Consider the following 27807-nt stretch of genomic DNA (forward strand, 5'->3'; position numbering starts at 1 on the left):
CCCTGGAGAAGACCTCATCTTATTCCAGTTCTGCCGGTCCTCTGACCAGGGGCCAGAGCACAGAGCTGAGGGCGCCCAGCAAGGGGGAAACGCAGCCATACCACCATAGTGACAGACTTGCTTTATAAACATCCAGAAGGAAGTTTTCTCCCTGGTCTTATCAAGATGTCCAATGAGGGAGGGAGGGTGGAGCTGACTGGCACAGAGCCAGGACCAGGGCTGAACCTGGTGGAGGAATTCCTGGACCTCAGGAAGGCCAGGCCAGGCTGAGCTGATAGTTTCAGAGGTTCCATGGGGCACAGCAGGAGGAGGCCTCAGCATCCCCAGTAAAGGCCTTACTTTACTGTGGCTGATGTGGGAGCTGACCAGGTCAGGGTCAGGTGGGGACGAGAGGCTCAGCCCCACTGGACGCTGGGTTGCAGGGACCACCCCCCAGGTGGGGGTGCTCGCAGAGATGGAGGCAGCTCCTGGACTGGTGGCCAGCCCACAGGGTACTGGAAGACAGTGGCTCTGATTGGTTCGGCCCTAGAGAGAAGAAGGGCAGAGAATTAGAGTGAGGCCCAGCCCAGGCCCAGACTGGGGTACTCCTCCAGTTCACCCTCCCTGCCACCCAGCTGTAGGGAGGGTCAGCAACCTTTCTGGAAGGCAGAGCCTCAAAAACATGCAGACCCTTTGAGCCAACAACCTCACCTCTAGGAATGAGCCCAAGGAAATAGCGGGGTTGTGGGCAGAGATTGAGCTACAAGAAATAGAAATAACCTAAGTGTCCATCTGTGGGGGATTGATTAACTATATATGCACGTCCACAGCAGGGAATGCTATGCAGCCTGTGTAAAAATTAAGGCAGACTTATATGCACTGATGAGGAAAGATGTCATGATGTACTGTGTGAGTACGGAGAAAAAGCAGCTTATAAAATAATGTATATAGCATGATACTATTTTTGTTTAAAGATATATAACATATAAAAATGCATAAAAAAAACCTGGAAGACACAGCAAAATGTTAACAGTGGTTCTATTTTGAGTGGTGCAATTATGGGTGATTTTTTACTTCTTTATACTTTTCAAAAAGATTTACAAGCACGCAAGCCTTTGAAATCCGAAAGAAACATTGTCTACATTTTTTTAAAAGCCTCATTTCTCATGCTACTCACTCTCCTTCCCCTTAAGGTCCACCAGCCCAGGTGGGAAGCCAGGGCCTATATGAAGTGGGTGCCCAGCCTGGGGCCGCCCTGTCCTAAGGGAGCTGAGGTGCAGAGACAGCCTCTCCCCACCAACTGCTCCATATTACACTCCTTCTGGACTTGACCCCGACTCCAGCCATGCAAACCCCATTTCATAGATGAGGTGTATGGAATCAATCACATGCCCAAGTGACATAATCTGGGGACAGGAGATATGAGGGGCTGGAATGTAATCTACACATGGGCTCCAGAAACACACAGCCCCCACCCCGCTTCAGTTCCCACTGCACCCCAGCCCACCCCACGCCCAGGCCCAGCTTTCAGTGAAGGTGAGGCCCTGGCAACCCCTGGCAGGCTCAGGGGTCCAGCGGCCAGCCCTCTGTGAGAGGTTTGGAAAGGCCTCAGGCCTCTGAGATGGGGCTGGGGGGCTGGAGGCAGGAGTCCCCCGAGTTTGCCTCCCTGAACCTACCCAGTCTGCTCCTCTCAGGGCCCGACTGGATACAGAGAGCCTGTTTGAGGACTCAGGCAGCCCCAGGCACAGCCTCTGGGGCCTCCTGTTGCGAGAGGACAGGGAAATCCCTGCTCGGCTGCTGGCTGCCCGCTGGAAAGCGCAGGAAGCAGCTCCCAGCTGATTTATGGTGCTGGGGAGATTTCATAAACTCCACCAGCCGCAGAGAAGGGTGGGAGTGGGGAAGCTCCGCAGTTGCTGGGAGAGCCCTGGCTGTCAGCCAAGCCTGGGCTCCCCAGTGTCGGGGTGAGTGCAACTCTCCAGACTGTAGGATCCTGGGGAGCCCCTTCCCACGAGCCTCAGACCCTTCCTCTAGAAGACGGGGCAGATTCCTGGGTGTCTGGGACTCAGAGCCCCTGCACGCCCGAGGCCTCTCTCTTGCCAGAAGGGTACCCCCATATGTGCTCATAGACACTGGCACATTCCCTGGGCCCCAGAAACGCGGGGCCACACCCCTCTCGCCCCGTACAGAGCAGACAGGGACACTGCGTTGCTCATGTGGCATGACTCTGCCTGTGGCTTCTCTCATGGCCTGTTTGCCCCCCACACAGGACAGGAGCACCAAGCAATCTTGTTTTTCGAGTCATGGTCCTGATGAGGAGGAAAGTCTTAGGGCGGCACCCGGGCTGCAAGGCAGCGCCGGCCCAGAGAAGGTTGTAAAGGGGGAGACTAAGGGGATAAAGTCACCATCTGAAGAGCCAACAGTGGAGAGCAGGGACAAGCACTGGCCTCATGGGGGGATTAGTTGTGGGGCTGAGGCCAGCCTCACTCTCCTTCCACCTGCTGCTCTTGGCACCTCCCTCAGGGTCAGTCTGCTAAAGCGGATGGCACAGTGTGCCAGGCTGGGCTCCCACGAAGCCTCCATTTCCCTTCTTACAGGAGGGGTGGCCTGGCTCGCCTCGAGGGCTCTGTTCAGCCTGTGGGGTTAGAGCCGTCAGGTCTGGGTGGCCCCAGGCAGGCCAGTCAGCCACCTGCGCCCTTCCCAGGGGAGGAAACAGATACCCAGAGAGGAAGAGGGGCCACTAGACTGGCCCCCACAAGCGGCCCACAGCACTAATACCCAGGAAGTAGTTCTCCAGGCCAGAGACGCTGCTCCCCCAAATGTTCTCTCATGCAGTCCACATGTCCTGGGCCGGCACCCGGCCCAAATGACAATGAGAGCTCAGGGCTGTGAGGGGGAGGCCAGAGGGCTGGAAGAGAAGATCTTAGCTAAGCTTGAAGGATGAGTGTGACTTTGCCAGGCAGAGGGGCCAGGCAGCTAGGCTGAGGAAATAACATGCACAAAGTGCCCCAAACTCTGAAATACCCACTACAGCTAAGAAGCCCCCCAGGGTCCAGTGGGACTGACACAGAGGCCAGACGGCAGAGGTGAGAAGGTGACCCCCATGGGCTGGGGAGGTGGCAGGGAAGTTCCACCTGAGACAGAGGACGCCTAGGAGGGTTTAAGCAAAGACCAGGCCAGGGTGTGTTTTAGAAGCTGGTTGTGGCTGTTGTGTGGACAAACTGGGGGAGCGGAATGCAGGTGGGTGACTAGGACAGGCGGCTGTGGCCACTGAGGAGAGCCAGACGGAGGAAGGAAGGGCAGAGTGACTGTCACCACAAGGGCTGCCTCCGGGTAGGAGACTTGGGGAACAGAGTGAGGCAGCCAGGGGATCAAATCTACCTTCCGCCACCCTGCAGCAGAGCCCAAAGCTCTTGGGCTCGGGATACGGGTGTCGTTTTTCACATGACCAGCCTGTGGGAGAGGGCTGAGGAAGATGGAAGCAATGGCAAAAGCAGTACTAAATGTTCACCTCCCTCCCAACGACCCCTTTTTCTCAGGGCTGGACAGGCTTGCTCTTCCCAGAGAGTAATTCATTTTGGCTCTGAGCCCTCAGGAAGCAGGTGGATGGAGGGCGGGCACAGAGAACAAGTGGTTGCCAGGAAAGTAGGTCCCCAGGAAGGGGCCAAGTTGGGTGGCCAGAGGGAGAGGGGCATGGGGGAAAGTGAAGATTCCCTAGGGCCTAGGGTGCTCCCCAGCTGCAGGCTCTATTCCAGGAACGGCGGGGAGGTGAGTGGCCCGGGCAGCATGGCTTAGTGAGCGCAGAGCGCGGCTGGGACCCACAGGTGGCTGTTCCAAGGAACAGTGTGGGGAGGAGCAGGAAGCGGAGAAAACCCCAGAGCTCTCTGGGTGGCCTCCAACCAGCTGAAGAAGCCTGAGGTGCATGAGATGGATCCTGGGATGACGATGGCCGGCCCCAAGGAGTGGTGCCCCCACGACCAAAACCACAACCACGTCAGACAGGACCGGGAGAAAAGGATGTCACACTCCAATATTTGAGTCATTTCTGTACTATATATATTTTCAAGGTGGGGGGGACAAAAATGGGGCACAGATTTAAAACGAAGGTCAAAAAACAATGACAGTTAATTGTAAAATAGCTTAACAAACTCTCTTCACAGGGGCGCAGAGTAGGCAAGAAGCTTGGCCTTTCCCTTCTGGCGGGAACCTGAGGGAAGGCTTCACCCCCCAGACTGTCCCTCCGTGCTCCTTAGCCCAGGCCAGGCCACTGTCCCATGAGGCCACACAGCAACATAATCAGGTCTGAAGCAAGGCAGCCCAGGGTGGGCCAACTTGTACAGTCACAGGCAGCTCACAAGCACATCCTCTGGCCCCTCTCTCCTCTAATACCTGGTAGAAGAGTCCGGGAGCGCTGCCTGAAGTGGAGGACCTGGGATAGCACGTAGCACATACTTGAGGGCCCCCGACCCAGGGTGCACCCCATACAAGAAGTGAAGGGTGCCTTGTCCACTTCTGAGCACCTGAGTGCTGGGTCCAGGCAGCAGACCCCCTCCTCAAGGAGGCAGTGGGACAACAACAACAGGCCAGTTTTCACAACCCTGTTAAATCCCAGCTCTCTCTTCCTAGCCATGTGCCCTTGGGCAAGTCACACCCTCTTTGAACCTCATTTCCCTTTCAGCAGGGTCAGGTAACTCTGCCCACCTGGCAGGACCCTAGAAGGGGACACAGCAATGACTGGTACACTGGGGCTAAATAACCACATCTGGCTCCTCCCCCGGTAATGGAGTTGGTCACGTGGAGTCAAGTTGCCTGGGCCTCCCCTTCAGCCAGCACAGACTCCAATAAGGGAGGAGTCACTAGGCAGGGGGATGAGGCCTAGGAATCGAATCTCAAATGAGTGCCCCTCAGCCTCTGGCCAGCACCTGGATACCCAAGAGCCCCCCATGTAGTCTCCCTTGGGGAGCTCTGCTGAGGAGCAAGGAGTCTCTGTCTGGTGCCTGGGCAGTTCATGGAGACTGTTCAGCCTCAGGTCAGGGCAGGCTGGCTAGGGTCTTGCTCCCAGAGGGCACGAGAGGAGGGGACCCATGGGGCCTGTACCTGCTGCTTGGGGCTGAGCTCAGTCGCTTGGCTCTCTTCTCCAGCCAGTCCTCCAGATGGCCCTCGGGGAGCTCAGGGATGTCTAGTGGCCACTCCCTGGCCCGCCTCTCCTCTGTGGGGACAGGGAGACAGAGGCAAGTGAGGGGCACGTTCACACCCGCCTGAAGTCCCCTACAACACAGCTAAAACCTTCCTGGGAGGGCCTGTTCCCACCATGCCGCCATCTCCCCAGGCCCGCCCTCTGGGCTTCACTCTGTTTCCCCATCAAATGGAGATAAAGCACTGGCTGCCTCCCAAGCTTTTTGGAGCTGGACACAGAAGAATGCTTGTAGAGAGCTTGGTCCTCAGGAGGGGTCCAAATCTGGGGTACAGGGGCGCTGTGTAGGCTGCAGAAGAGGGCAGAGCAGGATTTGAATCCTGGCTCTACCACTTGCCAGGTCTCTGACCCTGAGCAGGGGAAGAAGCCTCGGCTTTTCTGATTTTTCTTCTCATAAAATGTTCTATAAAAATCTTTGCTCGTTGAACTAAAACCGAGCAACGGATGGAGTTCAAACAAGCTAGGTGTGAGAGGGGTCAGAGTCTTGTTGGAAGGGGGCAGTTAGGATGTGGCCCAGGGCCCAAGGAAAACAATCGTGGACCAGGGCTTACTCTGGAGCAGGCCCTGGGCTAGCACTGCACCGGCATCATCTTGCTTCATCTTCAAAAGTGGTCACGTTGGACAGGTCAGAACACTGCTGTGTGGCAAGGTCACGGGGGTGTGGCAGAACTGACTGAGCTGCCAGCTGAGGGCACGCCTCTGCTCCCAGCCCCCTCAGGCCTCTGCCATCCCTGTCTGCACTACATGCCATCGCCAGCTCCGGGCCCATTGGCCGATGCTTTCGCCACCACACACCAACCATTCCCTGAGAGCCAGGCTGGTGAAGAGCTGGACAGAGGGAAGAGTGAGAGCAGCCAGCACCCGGGGAGGCTGGAGTCAGCCTCTAACCTGCTAGGGCTCACGTGAAACCCTTCTGCCTGACTGCTAGCCTCAATTTCTCCATCTGTTCAATGCGAGGCTGCATGAGAAGACCAATAAAGACCATTTAAGTGGGAACTGCCTTGTTCTCTAATTGGAGAAGGGAGAAGTGAACTTCCCAAAGGCAGACATGCCAGATTCCAGGGGAAGGTGAACTTGCTTTTCCCTCGAATCCCAGGGCAGGCAAGGTGCTCTCTTCATACCCTTGTCCCCAGAGCACAGTAGGGGATCTGCCTGATGCCAAGTAGGGGCTCAATATATATTGCCTGATTGAGGGTGGGGGGCAGCGCAATGTGAGTGAATGCCAGGCTAGCAGCAGGGGCCAGGTGGGGCTGGGGTACACCCTCCGGATTTCTGGGCAGGAGCCCATGCATGTCACTATGTCACTTTAAACTCAGCAGGGGACTCAGATGGGCGCTCCCCTGCTCCTTCTCCACTCAGGCCTGGGCGGTTTGGAGGCAGTTTCTGACACCCACCCCATCACCCTGGGCAGCCAGCCCTCAGCCTGTCCCACAGGGTGGCCATGAAAGACGAGGAGGGGAGGAGGCTCAGCACAGCTTCCCCAGCCTCAGATCCTGCACACACTCCCCACAGTACCCCCGACCCTAGCCCAGGGTCCCCACCAAAACACACCTTCCACCTGGATACTCAACTCCTGCAGGTCTCGCTCTGACATGTGGGAAAATCTGCAGTTGGGACCAAAGTCACACTGGCCTGCAATAGGAAGACAGAGTTACTTGCCCGTCTGGAAGGGCTCCCACCGTGGGCTAAGGGGCACCCTGAGCAGGGGTCCGTGGAGTTTTAGAGGCAGGGCTTTAGGGACTAGAGTAGCAAACCCCTCCCTGGAGAAAAACTTGACTCTCTCTGGCCCCACCCACATGAGCGGCGCGAGCAACCTGTCTGGTCCATCACGGCCTGCTCACAACCCTTCCCTGGCTGGAGACCAAATCCCACTGAAGCCTTTCGTGACTGGGTTACACGGCCTCTGCAGGCTCGACTCCTGTTACCACCCCCACCCCCGGCCGCAGCCCCCATTCCCCAGCCTCAGCAAGCTGCTACCAGTGGGTCTTCAAAAGGGTCATGCTTCCTCTCTCCACGTGCCGTGCCCTCTGCCTGGTGGCTCGTCTGCTCACTTGGCTTACAGTGCTCCCCAACATGGCTTTAACGGCAGTTTTGTACCATTCATGGGGGTATCAAAGTCCAGGGTGACTTTCTGAATCTCAACCGAGGAGACCAAAATGTGTCTCAAAATAACGGGAGACTAAAGGTGTCCGAAGCCAGTGTAACCCACCAGGGGTGTGTTCACATCAAGGCGAGGTGCTTGGGAAAAGCCCTGATCCGCAGGCCTGCTGCCCATTCGAGGGGCAGCACCAACTCCTGGGGGAATGCAGCCATTCACCCAGCCTCCCTAGGCCAACAAGAGTGTTACACACTAATCATCCTAGTTTTTATTTTTGCCTTTGCTGCTAGGAAGCTTAGGGCCAAACCCTTAGAAAGCACATAGGACCTCAAAGCGAGCATGGAGGAGACTAATTCTCCGAGCTTTGTCTTATTTTCCCTACCCTTATTTTCATCTGCCTTTGGTTTCTTCATTTACTGAGGTTTTACCTCTTTGAACTACGTGCCTCTTTATTAGCAGTCAAACAACCTCCAGCATCCCTGGTTCTAAATCTGAACCTTCTTGCCATCGTCAGACCTGTTACTGTCTCCAGCCCTGCCTGCTGGGAGGGAGGGTGCAGCGAAGGTCGGCTCTCAGGCTAACTTAATCAGCCAGTCTATTACACCCAGCACTATTTTGGATTTACTTGCAATCTCCCAGCGCTTCCCTGTTCTGGGTGAGCCGATAAAATTACATTCTATGTCTGCAGAGCTGAGTACCAGCCCCCGGAAGTCCTAAGGCACAAGCCCAGGAAGGCCCCAACTGCTCGGTTGGCTGATGCACCAAAGCCAGAAAGTGGGTTCAGGATAGTGGCAAAGGTGGGGGAGAGCCTCTGGAGTGGTCCAGGCAGGCTGGACTGGGCATGGTGGTCCCTGGTGGGGGTTGGGGGTGTGTGTGTGTGTGCTGAACTGAGGAGAACACTTTACCTGTCAGGAGAAACTTCCTGCAGGGCCGCTTGTTCTGTTCATCTAGCAAGATGGCAGCTGCATCTGTAAGAGGAAGGAGGGACTGGCTTCAGACTTGAGCTGCACACAGGTACTTCTTGAGATCAGGAAGGAAAGCGCTCCCCATCCATAAAGGGGGGTAAGAGGGAACGGCTACAGAGAGGGACGCTGGGCAGAGGGATCCAAGCTTCAGGGGATCTCAACCCTCCCACCCACCCAGACCCAGTCAAAGGCAAGAACCAGCTTTTAGGTCAGAGCTTGTGAACTTCTCACAATGGAATCACCTAGAGAGTTTTTTGTTGTTGTTTTTATTTTAATAATCCTGGTACCACAAGACTTCTCTGCACTGTCTTTGTAACTTCCTATAAATCTATAATTATTTCAAAACAAAAAGCTGTAAAAAAAATTCCCGGTGCCCAGGAAGCTCACCAGTAAACCCCAGGGCCCAAGCATCGCTCCACAGCCAACGTTGTGAAATGCTGCTCTCCGTTCCCCTCCTTATACCAGCTCCGGGCTCTCAGCACAACACCAGCAGCCGGCCTCAACAGGACTTGGCAACAACTTTTCTGGATACGAACCTTAACCCTGGTTTCCTCTGATTTTTTCTACCTTTATTCTCATCATATATTTATGGTGTAAATTTTGTGTTTCTTGGTGGACAAGGAATTAATCAGTCAAAATCTGTAAGTGAGTAAGACATATGAGGAAAGCAGGGCCTGACCCAGAGACCCTGAGGTCACACTGGAGGAAGGAGAGGCCAGGCCTGGACTGGGCACTTTCCCCATTCATCTACTGCCTTTGCTAGAGGCCACTGGGGTACAGGAAAGACCATGGGCTTCAGAGTGCACGTACACATGACCATAGGCTAGCAGTGAATTTCTCTAAGTCTCAGTTTCCACATGTGTAAAATGGGAGGAGAACTGTCACCTAGTAAGGCTGCTGTGAAAACAGATAATGGCTGGAGAGCAATGGGTAGAGGAGGCCAGTGGTTCCTAGAGCTGATGGCACATTAGAATTGCCGGGAAAGTGGGGTTGCGAGTGACCTCAGCATCATGTTCCCAGGTGACGCTACCATGCAACCAGGACTGAGACCCTCTGTAGTGGAAACTCAAGAAATGGTAGCAGTTCTGCTTTCAATTCCTCCTCACAAACCCACTGTACAGTGCTAACATCCCCATTGTGCAGAGGGGAAAACAGGTTCAGGCAGGGGAGAGGGCATCGGTCAGGAAACGGCACAGGACCAGGTCTGAACCCTGGTATGTGAGGCTAAGGCCCCCGCCCTTTCCTGTGTGGCTGCTGATTTCCTGGTGGTGAAGTGGCCAATTCCAATGGGGACTCCTCCCTTCCCCAGGGGAGCTGGTAGATGGGGTAGGGGTGGGCTGCTGGGGTCAGGAGGTGGTTATCAGAGGACTCACTCCAGGGGGGCCTGGCAGTATGGGTGGGGCCAGCACGGTGGGGAGGGGCTCATCTGTCAGCACTGGGCTTGTCACATTCAGCCCAGCCAGCTGATGGCACAGATCTTCCCAGGGGAGGTGAGCTGGTGGAGACACCGCCCAGGGCCCCCTTGGGGGTAGGCCAGCTGAGGCTGGCAGCGGGGCTGAGCATGAGTCCTACACTAGGGGCCCCTGGCTGGGAGGCCCACTGTGGGAGAAGAGTTTCAGGCTGCCCAGCATCTGGCCGGTGGTTCTCCACAGATACATGGCGGAATCCCCGGGAAGCTTTCAAAGTACACGGATGCCCAAGCCCATCTTTCTCCGGTTGCGCTGTGATTTGCCTGCGAGGCAGAACATGAGAATTGTTCACAGGTCCTCAGTGACTCCGAGCCCCTGGCCCAGGCCCTGCACAAAGACGCCCTCTGCCTGGCGTTCAAGGCTCCCTGTGGGCTGACCCCATTGGTCCTTCTCGCTTCATCTCCCCAAATTAACAGCTGCCCTGGTGCCCTATGTCTGTTTGCTCATTCATTTAGACATTCATCTAACAAACATTTACTGAGCACATCCTGGGTGCCAGGCACTACGCCAGGATGAGGATTTAGTGGAAAACAAGTCAGACCTGGTACTTCCTTCCAGTCCGACAGTCACACTAATCCACGCGGATATAAACGGGGTAAACAGCTAGCATGAGGCCAAATGACCTGACCGCCCCAGGGCGTGGGGAGGGCATCCTAGAGGACTCTGCTGAGTTAAGAGGGGAGGGCCAGGCGAGGGTGGGAAGGACAGCAGGAAGGGCATGCCTGCAGAGGGTACAGAACCTGCGTGGTCAGTGTAGCCTAAGCTGGGAGGGCATGAAGGCCTGGGCAGGACAGCGGTTCTAGAGCAGAACACACTGCTCTCACTGGGCGTGAGGTCCCTTAGGAGAGGCCCTTTTCATTCACCTGTAAATCTTCAGAGCCTATCTGGGAGCTGAGGACACGCGAAGTGCTTACTAAGCATTGGTTGCATGAATAGGCCCATGAGACAAAAGGCCTGAGGCCAATCCTTTTGCGGCCCCATAGGCATCATTCCTGTTTAGTGAAGACTTACCTGCCATATTGTTATCATGAGATTACTGAGCCCCTGTCATACGCAGAGGAGGTGGGTACTGCTGTTATGGCTGTTTTACACAGGATGAAATTAGGGCCACACTGTGAGTGACACCTTGGGCCTGACACCCAGGCAGCTTAGCTCCAGGGCCTGTACTTGTCCTGACCATGGCAGAGGGAGGGGCAGCCCCTCTGAGGGCTAACAGACTTTTCCAAGGCCATGAAGCTGGGAGCAGACCAAGTGCTGAGTCCTAGCTCAGGCTGAGGTACCATGTGCCGCGCCAAAGTCCGTGGTGTGCGTTTGCTTGGGTAAGCGGGAGCCCTGGGGGAAGCGGAAAGAGCTCGTACGCCACCCTGAGCGAGGTGATTCACTGCTTTGGATTTCACCACCTGTAAGTGGGGACACCTGGCCTGCCCAGGTTCCCTCATAGAGCTGTTCAAAGGGCTGGATGTGCCTGTGGATGTGAGAAGACACTGGGAATACAGGAGCCCTGAGAAGGGGCTCTCCTGTTCCATCTTTTCTACAAATAACGCAACAGCCTCTGCTCATCAGCCCTGGAGCCGAGGACCCGGCTGCTCTGGGCTAACAGTCTGGGGCTAGGAGCAAACACCAGGGTGAACGTGAGGCCAAGTTCTATGCTGAATTTGGGGGACAGGGCGCCTCTGGCTGACCCAAGGGCCAGAGGCCTCTGAGGCCCCCAGGAGACCCTGCTGCCCCCACACCCAGCCCCTCACAACCACAGCCATGCCTGGCCTGCTGAGCAGCCTGGCCACCCTCCCTCACCCAAGCCTCTGAGCCTCAGCTTCCTCATCTGAAATGGGGAGTCTGGGAGAGCTGTGAAAATACCATGCTGAGGCCCCAGCCCCAGGGGATCAACGTTTTTTTATTTTCAGGTCTCCAGCTGATCCTAACAAGGGTCAAGATCCACTGCCTTAGAGAATTACTGCAAAAAGCAAATGACAAAGCATGGAAGGCCCCTGGCATGCAGCAGGCACTCAATAAATGCTCACTCCCTTCCTGTGAATTCTGAGTCACAGACCAGGGAACTTTGTCTCCCCTTCTCCTTCCTTCTCAGCTGGGACTCAGCTCCTTCCTTCCAGGCTTTGGGCCCTGTCCTGGAATCCTGCTCCCCAACTCACGGAGCATGGGCCCTGCCCTGGCTCATCCCAGGAGCTCCTGGTCCACCCTCACCCGGCTGCCATACTCCCTCTCCATTTGAGCTGGCTCCTAGCTGGCCACCTCCTGGCGTCCCTCACCACTGCTCAGTGTGTATGTCTAATGACAGCGTTGCCGAGAGCGCCACTGTAGTGAGTGCCTCAGGGTGCCAGGCCCTGGGCTAAACGCTGACGGCCTGAGCTCATTGGCTCCAGTAGCACCTTCACTGAGAAGCCTTTCGGGAAGTTCAGTTATTTGGCTGGCCATCTATCCATCCATCTGTTCGTCCATCCATCCATCCAGTCATTCAACAGCCATGCACTGCACCCCACTGCTCACGCAGTCAGTCATCAGTCAGTCATCAGATACCGTCAGTCATCACTGTCAAATGTCGCTCTAGTCATGCTGGCCACTGCCTAAAGCCCTTCACAGGCGGCTCTGCCCTTGGGACAACCCACCCCCCTCACTGTGGCCTCCCCAGGCAGGCCTGCACAAGCTGGCCCCTGCCTGTCACCAGCCTCAGCCCCTCCCATTCTCCTGTCCCGCTGTGTCCAGCCATACCCCCCCTTCTGCTCTGAGAGCACCTGGTGCTATGCTCGTGGCTGCCGTCTTTTACACGCTCTCTGCCCAGAATGGTGTGACTGGCTTTTCCCTATCTTTCAGCTGTGGGCTCAAACGTCACCTCCTTGGAGAGGCCTTCTTCCTGGCCATGGTATCCCCAGCACCTGGCATGGGGGTCTGAGAACGGGGCCCTCAGTAAGATTGCTGGGGAAAGGAGCTCCCATTCCAGCCTAACCTTCTGAAGGCCCATTGGCCCTAGGGGCCAGGCTGCCTCTCTTTTGCTCCTCAAAGAGCCCAGCACAACCAGAGATGTCGCCGGCCCACGGTGCTTCCTTGTCTGATGATAAGACTGGAGAGCAGTTCTCCATCAGCCTGGGGGCTCAACTGGTGGGCACCCACCTCGGAACATGTCGTACCAGGACTTCTTGGCTTTGAGGTGCTGCAGCCCATTCAGGTGCTTCTTGCGGTTGTGAAGGTTGTCCTGGAAGGAGCGGTCACAGTAGTCGCAGAAGTAACGCTTCCCCATGGCCACGTGCGCCGGGTGCTGCCGATGCCTGGGAAGCCACAAAAACACTCGGGCTGAGCATGGAGGAAACAGCACACACCAGAGCCCATGGCACAGCTCCCCGACTGAGTGCTGCCTGAGGGCCAGGCCTGTGCTGTGTGAGGAAGGCTTTCTGTACACGCACCACCGCGTTTAAAGGTCACAGCCTGTGAGGAACTACCCTGGCTCATGATTATTGCCTAAGAGGCCTCATTTCAGGGGGATCTTTTAACAATGTTGATGCCCAGCCTCCACCCCAAGCCAGTTAAAGCAGAACCCCAGTGGGTGAGGCCCAGCCATCAGTATTTTTGAAAACTCCCCAGGAAATTTTCATATGCAGCCAGGCTGGAGAACCACCACGTCACACCCCCTGGCCAGCCGCCACCCTCCGCCACACCTCTGACCCCCTCCTCTCCTGTTCTCTCCATGCGGGCCCCACAGGCCCCCTTTCTGCTTTCGCACACGCCAGGCACATGCCCACGTCCTGGCCTTTCCCTGCTGTTCCCTCTACCTGGATGCCCTTCCCAATACATGCCTCACTTGCTCACTTGACTCCTTCGATCTTTGCTCAAATAAATACCTCCTCAGTAATCTACTGTGACCTCTTTATTTTAAATTGCAGAATCCACCACCCTCCACTTAGCCTTCCCCTGCTTCATTTTTATCACCTTTGGAAATAGTAAGTTATTTGTTATGTTTACTATCTTTTCCCCAAAAGAAAGATAAATCCACGAGGCCAGGTTATTTTTGTTTATTGCTGAAGCTCTAGCGCCCAAAGTGTTGTGTGGTACATAGCAGGCAACCAAATATTTGTTGAATAAATAAATAAATTCCCACTTTTCTTATGAGATGACTGAGGTTGAGAGAGAGGAAGTGACTTGCCCAAGGTCACACAGCTGATAAGCAGAAGGTAGATGCAGGTGCCCTGAAATCCGGCTGCTGAGTATCCTTGCTTCCACAGCTAGCTCAATGCTTAGAGAAGCCAGAGACCCAGGTAGAAATGCAAACAGCTTCCCAAGGAGATTAGCGAAACTCTCAGGTGGCAGATCCCCAGCTAATCACAGGGAAATGAGAATGTTTCAGGGTCATAAGAACCTTAAGACCTTTCAGCCATGGTGACCCCAGCTGCCACTCCAAACCCAGAAGATCTGTAGCCCAAGGTGGGTGGTGATTCTATGACTCTCATGGCTAACGCTTGCGTCTCCCAGTTCGGTGCCACAAGACCGAGCAGGACCGGGTCTGCTCGGGGCCATCAAGTAGGATCTCAGCAAAGGCTGAGCCCAGACCAGCACCTCGCCCTTCTGGACCTATACACTGCCCCTTTACTTCACAGAGCAGGTTCCTGAGGCTCAGAGGAAAAAGACAAGTGACTTCCCCAAGGTCATGAGGTAGCAGCCCAGGCGAGCAGCACAAACTCCAGGCTCCTAGGATGTGGCAAAGAAAGATAAACCTGGGACCTGACCCAGAGGCAGACGGATGAGGGGGGAGGCATCTTGGAAAGAAGAGATTAGGAACAGACATGGAGACAAACAAGCCCCCCGGACAATCAGGCAGCCATGCGGGCTGATGGAGAAAGCCGCCGCTCCTGCGGCAGACGGGGACAGCAGCCATTAAGTCAAGGGCTATAATGGGATTAGGAACAGACAGTCATTCAAAATGAAAACATATAAAACCTCTCTTTTCTCCCATTACTGCTGAGAAACCACATCCCAGACACACGGACTTGATATATTACATTTGGCAGCTCTAATACACCCTGTCTTGCCAATAAACTTATAGGAATTGGACTGAAATTGTAAGAGATGAACGTTTAACGGTTGAGAGCTTAACCAAGCCATTCACGAGGCTTGAAGCTCCGAGGAGCTGCTGGCTCTGGAGAGTAATGGTGAGGGGAGGGGCAAAAGGAGGGGCGTCCTTCTGGGAGACTGAGATGAAACAGTGGCGCTGCAGCAGCCGTGGCTGGACAAAAGCACGCGGGGCACTGAGCAGCCAGCTGTGTCGCCTTAGGCAAGTCACTTCCCCTCTTTAGGCATCTGCCTTCGCTGTAGGAATATGAGGTGGTGGGTCTCACTGGTTGCCCGATGGTTTGGGCAGAACTGTGCTAATCCAAGTGAATTAGTAATAAAAGAGTAATAACAATACAAATGACACTAATAATGTCTGGCATTGAGCAAGTGCTCAATGAATGCTACCCATTACTTGATTTATTGTGCACTATGTACTACGACTAGGTTAAAAGCTTTATAACGCATCATCTCATTTAATCCTCAGGATAACCTGTGAAGTAGAACCTATTACATCTTTTCAGATGAGGGCATTCAGGCTCCAAGAAGTGAAGTGACTTAGCCAAGGTCACACTGCCAGAAAGCAGCTGAGCTGGGCTTACTATTTACGAACGAGGAAACTGAGCCCAGAGAGGTGATGTGAGGTGCTCCAGGTCACCTATCTAGGAAGGGCAGAATAGGTCTCATGGTACCTGGGGCTCAGGTCTGCCGAGAAAGCCTCCCATCGACCCACCAGGAAATCAAGACCCGCCCAGCAACACTGATCCAAGGGACAAGCCCCTTGGGGCTATGCTGTGACAAGGTGTGTGTGTGTTTTCACGTTTTCCCCCTCCACACCACGTGCATGTGCAGGAGGGGAAAACATGAAAACACACACCCAAACGTGAAAACCCACCTTAGCTGAGGGCCACAGTGGCAGTACTGCCCACCTATGCCTTCCTGTGCCCACCCCGGCCATCCCCCAACTGGCACAGAAGTGCTCAGCCATCCAAGATGGGTTAAGAGACCCTGCATTCTAGTCCCAACTCTGCCAGGTGAGGCTGTGGCTCCGTCACTTGCCTTCTGTAGGCCTCAGTTTACCCATGTGTGAAACAGCAGGCAGGCAGCTGGACCAGGTGGTCTCTAAGGGCCTCTCCAGACCATGTGGGTTTAAATCCAGGTGTTCCTGCTTTCTAATGCTGAGATCTTGGGAGATTAACTTCTGGCCTCAGTTTCTTCCTATGCAAACTGGGATAACGGCAGTGTCCACCTCAGGGGTGGCAGCGAGAATCAGATCATCTGCACTCACTTTATGTAGCCAGAGCCTGGCCCATAGGAGACCCTCAAGAAGAGTTGGCTATCATCTCCATCACTGTTACTGGCTTTTGAAAAGCCCGCATTTCACAAAACACAGGCTCAGAACAAGGACCAGAATGCCACTGGCTCAAGTGACCTTTGGGGTCAGCTGGTCCGTATGACAGATGAGGAGAGTGAGCCCAGGAGAAGGGAAGTGAGTTTCTGAAGTACACAGCGTAAGGCAGAGGTGGGACTGCAACCTCCGCCCCCACGGTGGGCCAGGACCCCTGCCCTGCACAGCAGCTCTGCAGAGCCCCCCACTGCCTAGGGATGGGGCTAGGGGAGCACATGGAATCCAGGAGACCAGCGCCTGCTGCCTACCTCACAGGTCTTCCCCATGGAGGCAGAGGCCCCTTCCTGGGCAGGAGCTGGGCTTCAGCGAGGTGCCCTCACCCAGGCATCACCCACATGTGAACTTCTGGGCCTCCGGCTCCAGTGCCTTAGTGCACATTAGGCCAAGGTACAGCACCCTCTGGACAGATACAGCGCCCACCAGACACACAACTTGGCAGCAGAGCACATTTCACTCAGCCTCACCCCTCAGCCAGGCATCCTTCACAAGGCACAGCCTGCACCACTGCACTGCACTTGGCAGCCTCAGTTGGAGGTCAGGGAAGGGGGGTGGGGACAGCTGGACATCTCCGATGATGCCCAGATACCAGCCCGGGCTGCTGACTAAGCGGGCTCTCTGCTGTGATTTATCCTCATCCTTTGAGGCTGGTGCACTCGGTAGCGTGTGAGCAAAGTCCTGTCCAGAGCACAGGTGGTGCCCCCCACCCAGTCCCAGGGACCAGGTCCATGGTTGCAAAAGCATCTGCTGGCTCCCTGGAGCTTCACCAGGCGACAGGGTGACTCCTTGGGGCCAAGGGGCAGTGGGCGAGGCTAGTGAGACAACCCTCTGGGGGTCACATAGATCTGGGTTCAAATCCCAGCTCTGCCACTGAACAGCTGGATGACCTCTGGAAAGTTATTTCATCTCCCTGAGTCTGTCCTTAGCTATAAAACAGGAGTCTCGCAGCTGCTGTGGTTTTACCAAGGTGGTAGCAGTACATGAAGCTGTACCAGAAAACAGGCGGTGCTCAAACGGAGGCTGTTACTGCTGTTCCTATTATTGTCCAGGAGGCTCCCTCCCTCACCCCCCCTCCCGTGAGCACCCCCTGACCACCTGATTTAAAACTGCAGCCATTCCCACCCCCTTACAACCAGCTCTGTTTGCCACGGTTATCTTACCTCCTCATACGCTGATTTACTGTCACACGTGCCTGCTTCCCCACTAGAACACAGGCTCCACGAGAGTTCGAGGTCTTGCAGCCAAGGCTGGCCAGAGCCGGCACACACTGGGACACGGCTGACCCCAGAACCCTTTCCCTCCCCACCCCACTGCTCCGCGGTGAGGCCATCGTGGGGCAGACATGTGGGCTTCCTTGATATTCTTGGTTTCTTTCGTTGTGTGCATCTCTGGTACAGCGCTAGCTTTGGCACAAGGCTAAAATAAGCCAACAGCTTGGCTGTGGCCGGGGGCTGGGATGCACACGGTAATTATCCAGGACTTGAGCTCACCACATGCTGCCCTCGAGCTCACCTGTCATTTCTTCTAATTATGGCAACGCCAGACCCCAGGTAAACAGCAAACCGCACACTCAGAGAACGGCTTTATTGCACACCCACTAGGAGCATGGCACTGTCCCAGTGCCACACAGGCAGGCCGTCTGGAGTCGGTGGCATCAAGTCTGCCCTGGGGGGGTAGCCCACAGACTGCTCGCTCAGGACCCACCTCCAACAGAAGTGCCAAGAAGAGTCAGATGTTTTCCCTGGTAGGAGACCCAGTATGTTAGGGGTCTCCCTCAGATGCCCCGGTGTTTGGCAGCAACCACCCAGCTTTCTCAGCCAGACCTTGTTCATATGCCCCACCCCTTTCAATGAGAGACATCAATCTCCTAGCAGTATAAGGCAGTGCGGCCCCATCCACGGCGATTTCTAACTCAGCAGGTCTGGGAGAGGGCCCGGATCTAGGGAGGCTCTGATGCAGTCCACAGACCACACTGGGAGAAACACCGGTCTAAACCAGATGATGGACTGAAGAACAGAGAGGGTGAGAGCTAGTCAAAGTCACACAGACCACTCAAGCCAATCCCTACTCGAGTCATTCAACCCAGGTCTGAATCCCATCCCTGCCACTTTCAGCCTGTGAAACTCTCAGCAAACCACCTACCCTCTGAACCTCATTGGAAGGTGAGGGTAATATTAATTCATAAGATTGCCGTGAGGATTAAATCACGTACGTGACGTGCTTAGCACAGTGCCAGACATGCCAATGGGGCTCAATTTGTGGATGTGGCAGCCAGCCTCTGCGGCCCTCAGGGATCCCACCTCCTGAGTTTGTACCTGGTGTCGTTCCCTTCCAAGCTGTATAGGGTTGGTCTGTGTGACTAAGAGAAGAGAGCAGAGGTGACAGTATATTACTTCCAAGGTCAAGTGGCCTCCATCCTGGTGTCTCCCTTTCTCTAATCACTTGCTCTGGGGGAAGCCAGCTGCCATACTGTGAGCAGCCCTGTGGGGAGGCCCAGGGGGCAAGGAAACCTCCTGCAGACAGACATGTGAATAAGCTAGAAGTGGACCCTCCAGCCCCACTCAAGCCTTCAGATGGGTGTAGCCCCGGCTGACAGCTTGACTGCAGCCTTGTGGGAGGTTCTGAGCCAGAAGCACCCAGCTAAGCCACTCCCAAATTCCCGACTTCAGAAGCTACATGAAATGTTTATTGTGTGAAGTTGCTAAGTTTTGGGGTAATTTGTTACAGCAATAGCTAACGAACACTCGCTAACAGTGGAACACACGAAAGAACTCAATCACTACGGTATGTGATGGCCACCGGTACAAAGTGCCCCATATCCCAACATGCTCCTGAGTCAAATCAAGGGGACCCCCTACCCCACTCACCCATGCACTAGCCTAGAGTTTCACAATCTACATTTCACTCATTCATTCATCAGCCAGGCATTTGTTGAGCACTTCCGCTCTGCCAGACCAGGGTTCACACCTCACAGGGTCCCTCCTCTCACAAGAAGGTGCCCTGAGGATTTGCTGGGGGTGGCTGACAGATGCGCCCCCAGTGACGGTACTAGGCAACAAGCTCGGTGGAAGGGAGCACCCAGGAGGGGCACCTGCATCCAAGGGAATGATCAGAGATGATCTAAGTACCAAGGTGGTCACTGCAATGTAGCTTGTCCTACAGCTGAAATCCAGATGTCCCACTGGTAAGAACAGGTATCCATTACTCCCCCCACGCCTGCAGGCTGCTGAAGGTCCCAAGTTGGGTGGCGGTGGGGGTTCAATGACATGCTGCACAAAGCCTGTTATCCTCATCTTACTCTAAAAAAAGCTATGGGCAGTGGGAGCCCACAGCTGGCCAGGAGCACGAGGAGGGAGGGCGTGAGCCATATCTGGTTAATGGAGTACCACACTGCCATTAAAAATCAAGTCAAAGGAAACACTTCCTACTCCATATTGCTAAATAAAAACAGCCTGTTATCACAACAGTATGTACAATTTGATACCACTTTTTTAAGGAGAAATAACCTCCTGCCCCAACACACACACACACACACACACACACACACGAGCAGACACAAAATATTTACTGTGCTTATGTCTGCATAATAACATACATTTTCACAAGTTTCTACATTTAGCATGTATTGTTTTTAAATTTTCCAAAAAACTCCCTTCAAAAAAGTGGGAAATTTGTCGGGTAGGGATAAATCCTATTCCTTCTCCCTTAGGAGCTGCCACGGATGGTTCCAGTGACCTGCTCCACCAGGATGAACCAGCTAGGGCTGGTGTTGAAAGGTATGTAACGCAGACGTTTCCCTCAGTCCCCGGCTGAAGGTGGATAGGGTGTGCCCTGATTCGGAGCAGACCCAGCCCAGTGAAGGTCGGCTGAACCCGAATCGGGCTCCAGGGAGCTGCAGGCTAGAGACACAGTTTCTGATCAGATAGTTACAGGTCCCAGGAGGCTAGAGTTTCCAAATAGGAAAGGTAAAAATAGTCTGAAGGAGGCTCCTGAACCAGATACCCAGACTCAGAACCGCCTGTGCCTCCCCCTTCTTCTCCCCACCACCCGTCTGGGCTTCAAATATCATCTGACCCCACCACCCTCGCACCTGGACCAGCCTCCCCAGTTCACCCAACGCTGGGCAGCAACCCTCTTAAAACAACTCCTGCTCAAAAATTTCCATGATTCCCTGTGCAAGGCTTATTAACAATGAAGTCTCCTGGGTCAGATCTCAGGATTCTGACCCAGCATATCAGGACGGGGGCCCAGAAATCTGCATTTTAACCAGTGAATCTAGCACCCGCTAGCAGGCACCTGCTAAGAAATGAAAGTCTGGGGGAATGAGCTTCTGCTCATCGACCTCTCCATTCCCTGCACCCCGTCGGCAGCCTCTGCTGGGGACAGTCATTCTGGGTAGACACAGTCCCCGATTTGCGTCCCAGTCACAAATTGGTCTGATTATGAATAACCTCAACTTGCTGAAATGGTGACCCCAACTTGATTGGAAAGCTAAATGCAATTCATTAGAGTGAATAAAACTGTTTTCTTACTGGCTCAGTGTCATGTCACACTTCAGGAAAGTTTAGAATCGAAAATAGAGGGGGTAGAATAAATCAAACTCATTGCATTCATGTTCCTGTCCTCAGTTTAGTAATCATCAGTGTATACTTGGTATTTAAAAGCATCTGTGGAAAAAAAATGTATCTGTGACATTGAGAACAATTTAATATGTTGAGAATATGACAGATAAACATTGTGATTCTAATTTAAAATATAAAACTTAAAAGATATGGTTAGGTAATTGATAAAATATATGTCTGTAATAGATATTACTGACTTCTGATTTTAAGTTGAGAGGTTAGCAACGGTTGGAAACACTGGCTACATATTAGAATCACCTGGGGTGCTATGAGATACTAAGGGTGCCCCCTACATCCTAATTTCACATCAGAGATGTATTTCTTTAGCTCACCAGACTGAGAACCAGTGACATAAGAGAATCTGACTGTCTATTAAAAGTACCGAACTGTTTACAAGAAATTAAAATTAATTATGTTTATAGGTTTAATTTATTAAATTTTCTAGTAACTGTTTAACTATTCTGGGGAAATTATGCTTATTAGGTCATGTGTCTGAAGTACTTAAAAAGAAAATAAAATATATTACATTCATAAGTGGAATTAAATGTGTAAGGGAATGTAATTAAGCTGTAAATAGGGCTGAATGAGTAGGAATTGTTTGTTCAACTGGAGTTCAAACATTAATCAAAAGAAAAGGTAAGGTCATTTTTCTTATTTTTATAGATTTATGCATAAAATAATTTCTAAGTTGAATTTGATAGCTTACAAAAAGTTAGGTTTTCAAAAATTGTTGCTCCAAAAAGAATGAACTAAAAAGACAAAAAATAAAACCAAATAAAACAAGCCACACCTTAACTCCCTGTGTTCTTCCCCACCCAACCCACCTAAAATACAAGGTGTGATCACCAAATACGGTGAATGCTGCTGCCGAGTGCCATCCAACAGAAAGGCAGGGATCTTTAACACAGGAAGCACAGCGGTGCCTGGAACCTTAGTAACAGTGTGTGACAAGTTTCAACTTGTTATGTGCAGTCAGTCAGGTGTGAGCTACAGTTGAGAGAAGGGGTGTTTTGAAGCGTGCCCTAAATCATGGATCACGAACAATGCATTAACATAAAATGGGCCAACGGTGTCATCCTCCATTATGACAATGCTCTGGGTCATACATCGCTTCTGGTACGGCAATTTCTGCCAAATAAAAACATTACGGTGTGTCCTCATCCACCTTATTCAACGGATCTGGCACCTTGCGACTTCTGGCTCTTCCCCAAAATCAAAATGACCATGAAAGGTAAACGTTTTGAATTGATTCAGGACATGGAGGCGGCCACAGCAGCACAACTAGAGACACCCACGGAAGACTTCCAGAACTGCTTCAGAAAGTGGCAGGAACAATGGGATAAGTGTGTTCAAAGCGAGGGGAGTGTTTTGAGGGGGATTAATGGCAACGTGTCTTTTACTGTAATAATTTTTTTTTAATTTAAACATTCACTGTATTGTTTGATCACACTTCATAATTCCTCTTGCCTCTAAACTTTCCATCAGCCAGATTTATTGTTAGCAAGACATAAGTATTCTTTCCCAGAAGCGCTTCACAACTTACTGCCCCAAGGGGCTTCTAGGATACTTTGCAAATAGAAAATAACCACAGTAAGGATAACTCATCCTGTAGAACATTTCACATTTTTTCTCCCAGTTCCCTAACCAGGCATTACTGTTAGTTTTACAAGTCAGAAGCAGATCCAGGTCTCGAATCCAGTCCCTGGTTTTCAAAGCCACACCTATGCCAAAGACTTTTATCTCAGGCTCAGATCTCCCCTCCCAACTCCAGATCCAAATCCCCAGTTGCCTTCAGGCATCTTCCACTTGATGTCTAAAGGGCAGCTCAAGCTTAAAGTGGCCAAACTGAACTTAGTATCATCCCCATTGATTTTAAATTGTTAAGGTCAAAATTTAGTGCTTGATTCCCCTTTTTTGCACACCCTACATGCATCTGTCAGCTTGTTCTGTCTGTCCTACCTCCCCAAATACCCCCAAATCTGATCACTACTCTAACCCACACCCTAATCTAAATTACCACCCTGCCTCTACTGACCCACGACAATAACTTCCCCTCTTCAATCTGTTTTCCAGAAAGCAGCCAGAGTGACATTAAAATGTAAATTAGAGCATGTCACATCCCAGCCTAGAACCCTTCAGTGACTTCCTAGTGCAATGAGAAATAAATAAATAAGACTCCTTACCATAGGTTACAAGGCCAGATATGAGCTGATCCAAGCCCACCTCTTCATAGTCTACTTCTTTCCCTCAAACATCTCAGGACTGCAGCGGCCTCGAGGTGTTTGCACCAACGTTTTCCTGTTTCACCTGTTACTATTCACTCAGGTCTCTGGTTAAGTGTCACCCTAAGCACTAGCTAAAATAGCACCATCATCCCTTCCCCAATCAATCTGTCTTCTGCTCATCAAAGCATTAAGTACTTATTTGTCGTTACTGCACTTCCCCATCCATCCACACAGTAGAATGAGCGCTCCATGAGAGCAGGGACTTGGTCACTGCTGGATCCCCAGCACATAGCCCAGAGGAGGCGCTCAGAAAACATTTGTTGAATGGCACCAGTACTCCAAAGCCCTTGCTCTTTCTATTCCCAAAAAGAAATGAGTGGTCCCAGTTCTCCCACCTCGCAGGCTAGGGTTCTCGGCTGCGAAGCCCAGGGAAGTGGGAAATAGGAAGCACGGGCAGAACTTCCTTTCCCTTGAAACCCGGCTAAGGGGTTCAGACCCCAGGACTCCACTTTTGCTACAGGCTCCAACTCTAGGCCTGGACTTGGGGCCGACAGAGGAGACAAGGAGAGACAAGCTGGGGACCCGGACGCCCAGGCCACCTCGTCTCTCAATCCACTCCCCATCCCGTTAAATGATGCAGCACGCCAAGGGGCGCGCGTACTTAGAAGGAAGAGCCCAAGTCCTCCCGTGGTTGGGGAAGCAGACTAAGACTCGCCCCTCAACATCCCGCCAAAGACGGTACCTGGCTCCGTGGGGCCCGACGGCTCTGAGCTCCTCCTCCTGCACCCTTGCGTCGCGAACTGCTCGCTGGGATTCGTAGTCCGACCTTGGGCATCAGTCCGCGCTTCCCAGAAACCTTTGGGAATTAAAACTGAGGTGGCGCGGCAGTGAGGCGCAGGGGAGCGCGAGGGCTTTTGGGTGGTGTAGTTCCAAATATTTAATCAGCACCAAGAAATGATTAGCGAGTAAAACTGTGTAATAAATCTTACCAAACAATTTGGGCTGCCCTGATTTGAATCTTATGAGACTTTGCTCTCGCGCAAACCATCAGTTACCTCTGTGATTCAAAACGACTAGCACCGAAATTCAGGGGAACTACAAATCCCATAAAGTGTTGCGCGTTAAGGGCCTTTGGAGAAGGGCGGCCGCGGCGCAGACGCGGCGGCGCGACTTTGGCAGTGAAGAAACATGGTGGCCCCGACTTTGACTGGGAGGTTGTACTCCCTGCTATTCCGCAGAACCTCCACCTTCGCCCTTACCATCGCCGTGGGCGCCCTGTTCTTCGAGCGCGCCTTCGATCAAGGCGCGGACGCGATCTACGAACACCTCAACCAGGGGGTGAGGGCCTAGGCCATCCCTGACCTTGGGCTCGCCAAAGGGGTGTCAGAGGGAGTGGAGGTGGGACGGGACTCAGTATACCTTCAGGAAGCGGGGGTAAACCCTGGGCGTCTTCTGTCTGTGGACTACCATCTGTCCTCTCCGCCGGGTGTGAATCCTAAAACGTTAAACGAGGTCAATAGATCCCATTTTTGCCGGGGTTGTAAATTTTGCAATCTCCCACATACTCACTTTTCCATTTGCAGAAGCAAAACCTAAAGCCTAGTAAGAGCAGAGGACTTAACCAGGGCTGTAAGTCCTTGCCACCAGGAAGTCAGTGACAAGTCAGGGCTGGAACAGGGGCCCCCACTTTCTGAGGGTTTCAAGGGCAGATTTGAGCGGGCAACGGTCGCGAAAAGGACATCTCCTTACATATTGTGGCTGGCCTTTTCAGTTAGCAATTTCGATTCCCAAGGCTTTCCACGCGGGGAGCATGCTATTAATTATGGGTGAGCGTGGGGGCTGTGAAGTCGGCCTTGGATGGGAATACAGTACTCCAAATTGAATGGCACCAGTACTCCAAAGCCCTTGCTCTTTGATTCCCAAGAAGGAATGAGTGGTCCCAGTTCTCCCACCTGGCAGGCTAGGGTTCTCCGCTGCTGCGAAGCCCAGGGAAGTGGGAAATAGGAAGCACGGCCATGATACTGGGCCTTGTCGCTTAATAACCGTGAGATTAAGTTGGCAAGTTTCTTAACCTCTCTGAGCTTCACTTTGACCTGTGAAAGAGAGATGACAATAATAGTAACCACTTCGGTGTTATTGTGAGGATTATTTGTGGTATAGTTAAGACACCACAGTCCCTGCTAAGTGGTACTCAGAAAATAGCATTTGTTCCATTCCTTAGGAGAAAGTGGAAGCATAAAGGAGGAATAACAGCATCTTTTAGACTGTTGTGAGCCTAGCACAGCACTGTGCTAGGTGCTGTGCATGCTTTATAGCATTAAATTGTGTTTCATACTGGAAGGTCTTGTACAGACAGCCCTGTTCCACCATTCACTCATTTTTTTTTTTTTTTTTAAGATTTTATTGGGGAAAGGGAACAGGATTTTATTGGGGAACAGTGTGTACTTCCAGGACTTTTTTCCAAGTCAAGTTGTTTGTCCCTTCAATCTTAGCTGTGGAGGGTGCTGTTCAGCTTCAAGTTGTCCTTTCAGTCTTAGTTGTGGAGGGTGCTGTTCAGCTTCAAGTTGTCCTTTCAGTCTTAGTTGTGGAGGGCGCAGCTCAGCTCCAGGTCCAGTTGCCGTTGCTACTAGTTGCAGGGGGCGCTGCCCACCATCCCTTGCGGGACTCGAGGAATTGAACTGGCAACCTTGTGGTTGAGAGCCCACTGGCCCACGTGGGAATCGAACCGGCAGCCTTTGGAGTTAGGAGCATGGAGTTCTGACTGCCTAAGCCACCGGGCGGGCCCCACACTCATGTTTTTAATCATAGCCGTCTGACTCTACAGCCCAGGCAGACTCTGTCTCTACTAATGCACTACTTCCTGTGCCAGGGCAACTTGCTGCTCCTAGGAAAGTGCTGCCACTGTTCCATCTCCTGCAAGCATTTCCATTGGCCATTCCCAGTGTTTGGGAAAGGCATCTACTTACATTGTCATGACCCTCCCATCTTCTCAGCTTTTAGGAGAATCCAGCTGGTGCCTGACCCAAGGATCAGGTCTGAGGAAGTAAAAAGTGGTTCAGTGAGAAATGTTTAGGGATTATGCATTTAGGACCTCTTGATTAATACCTGGGAGTTGAAGAGATTTCAAGGCTCTGTACCTTAATAATTTGTGCTTTTAGGCAATTCCCGCAATTTCCTGTAAAAGTAAGATGATCAAAGCATTTTATAAATGTTAGTAATGTGTGTCAAGCCTCGTGTTGCTTGCAGTTTACCCACCACAACTGTCAGGATGTGGTATACGTTTCTCTCAAGCTTGTTTTAGAGACCAGGGCAATGGGGGTATAGTTGTGAAATGTGAGAGGCAAAACTAAAAGTTTGTGGCTCATGTCTTTAACATGCAGAAGCTGTGGAAACACATCAAGCATAAGTATGAGAACCAGTAGTTTCTCGGAGGCCCTCATCCAGGCCAGAAGGACCAGGTCCACCCACCAGCTGTTTGCCCAGAGCCAGGGCCTCAGCTTGAAGATGAGGCCCACCTCACTCTCCATGGACCACCTTTAGCTGTTGGCAAGAAATGGCTTCACCTGACAGACTCTAACTTCTGCTATGTTTGAAGTATGTTTAGTCAGAGTCATCAGCAAATAAATGTAAATTGTCCTTGAGACATGCTTCTGCGTTGGGTGCTTTGTTAACTCTACCTGATCTTCACATGTGACTTATTTGAGACCATTTCAGAGTCTTCTGCAAACATCTGAAGGGCAGATTCTATGATTTGGGGTTTTCCATTAACTTCCAAAGAATTTTGGTTTTCAAAACATTTGCTAGAGTTGGCGATGTTAGCTTCAACTTTGGCTTCTAAACCGATACTTCCATTCTTAAATCACACAGAGGGGAGCTCAGTGGCTTGGCCTCAGCTGGGGAAAACCCTGGCCTGAGGGTCTTGGGCCACACCATGCCCCAGAGTGTAGTCTCCACGCTGCCTACTGTCTTTGGGTAAAACTGCCATACCTCTCTGGGCTGCAGAGATTAATTTGGACCAGAACTCTGAGTCTTCTGCTATAGTTCTGCTGTCTAATGAGTCTGGCTTATCATGGTGCTCACTTGGGTTTGAATCCTCATTCCCTCGCTGTGGGAACCAACGGCGAGGCACTTGACCTTGCTGAGCCTCAGTTTCCTGGTCTGTAAAATGGTGATAATAGAAGTATGGTGATAATAGAAGTATGGTGATAATAGAACCCCCATAAAGATGGGGGTTTTGTGAGTATTAAAGGAGTTAAATTGAACACAGTCACAGATCATGGCACATGGAGGTGACTTCTGGCAGAGGTGTGGGGGATGGTTAAGGAACCAGAGAGCCAGAAGATTCTGCTAGAAGGCTGTGGAACAGGAGGAATGTGAGGAAGAGGGGTTGTGCGGACATATTCTGGTCATTAATTCAACAAACATGGGTGGCCACTATGTGAGGACTGAGCTAGGTAGGTGCTGGGCACGTGCTGGTAAACAACATGGGGTTAGAACTCCCCCCAGTGACACTAAATGCCGTCAGACATACAGACTGGGCCAAGGGTTCTGGGGAAACCACAAGGAGAGAACAACCGGGAGTGACAGGGTAGTCAGGGGAAGCCTTGGAAGAGGTAACTGGTGATCAAGTTGAGTCACTTAAGTTGGGAGTTGGAGGCAAAGCAAAGGAAGCATCAAGTTTGACGGCACAAAGTGGGGAAAGCACTTGCGATGTTTGAGGAACTAAAAGGCCAGAGTAGCGGAGGGGGTTTGAAGGTAGGAAGTAAAGGGGACCAGGTCATTTGGGACCTGGTGAGTC

At 52.5% G+C, this 27807-nt stretch overlaps 2 protein-coding genes across 2 annotated transcripts; one reads left to right on the plus strand and one right to left on the minus strand.

Moving 5' to 3' along the window:
* Nucleotides 1–106: 106 nt before the first annotated feature.
* On the minus strand, nucleotides 107–23877 carry ZMAT5 (zinc finger matrin-type 5). Its single transcript, XM_033097263.1, has 6 exons — nucleotides 23752–23877; nucleotides 12829–12983; nucleotides 8174–8236; nucleotides 6722–6802; nucleotides 5074–5185; nucleotides 107–525 (listed from the first exon to the last, which is right to left on the minus strand). Exons 2-6 carry the CDS (start codon nucleotides 12953–12955, stop codon nucleotides 396–398), a joined length of 513 nt encoding a protein of 170 aa, XP_032953154.1. The 5' UTR covers nucleotides 12956–12983; nucleotides 23752–23877; the 3' UTR covers nucleotides 107–395.
* Nucleotides 23878–24135: 258 nt separating this feature from the next.
* On the plus strand, nucleotides 24136–26650 carry LOC117017273 (cytochrome b-c1 complex subunit 9). The gene is made up of 2 exons (XM_033097265.1): nucleotides 24136–24347; nucleotides 26390–26650. The coding sequence occupies exons 1-2, from the start codon at nucleotides 24198–24200 to the stop codon at nucleotides 26429–26431; spliced, it is 192 nt and encodes a 63-aa protein (XP_032953156.1). The 5' UTR covers nucleotides 24136–24197; the 3' UTR covers nucleotides 26432–26650.
* Nucleotides 26651–27807: the final 1157 nt, after the last annotated feature.

The sequence above is a fragment of the Rhinolophus ferrumequinum genome, chromosome 25 (genome assembly GCF_004115265.2).
Source record: "Rhinolophus ferrumequinum isolate MPI-CBG mRhiFer1 chromosome 25, mRhiFer1_v1.p, whole genome shotgun sequence".
NCBI classification, from domain to species: Eukaryota; Metazoa; Chordata; class Mammalia; order Chiroptera; family Rhinolophidae; genus Rhinolophus; species Rhinolophus ferrumequinum.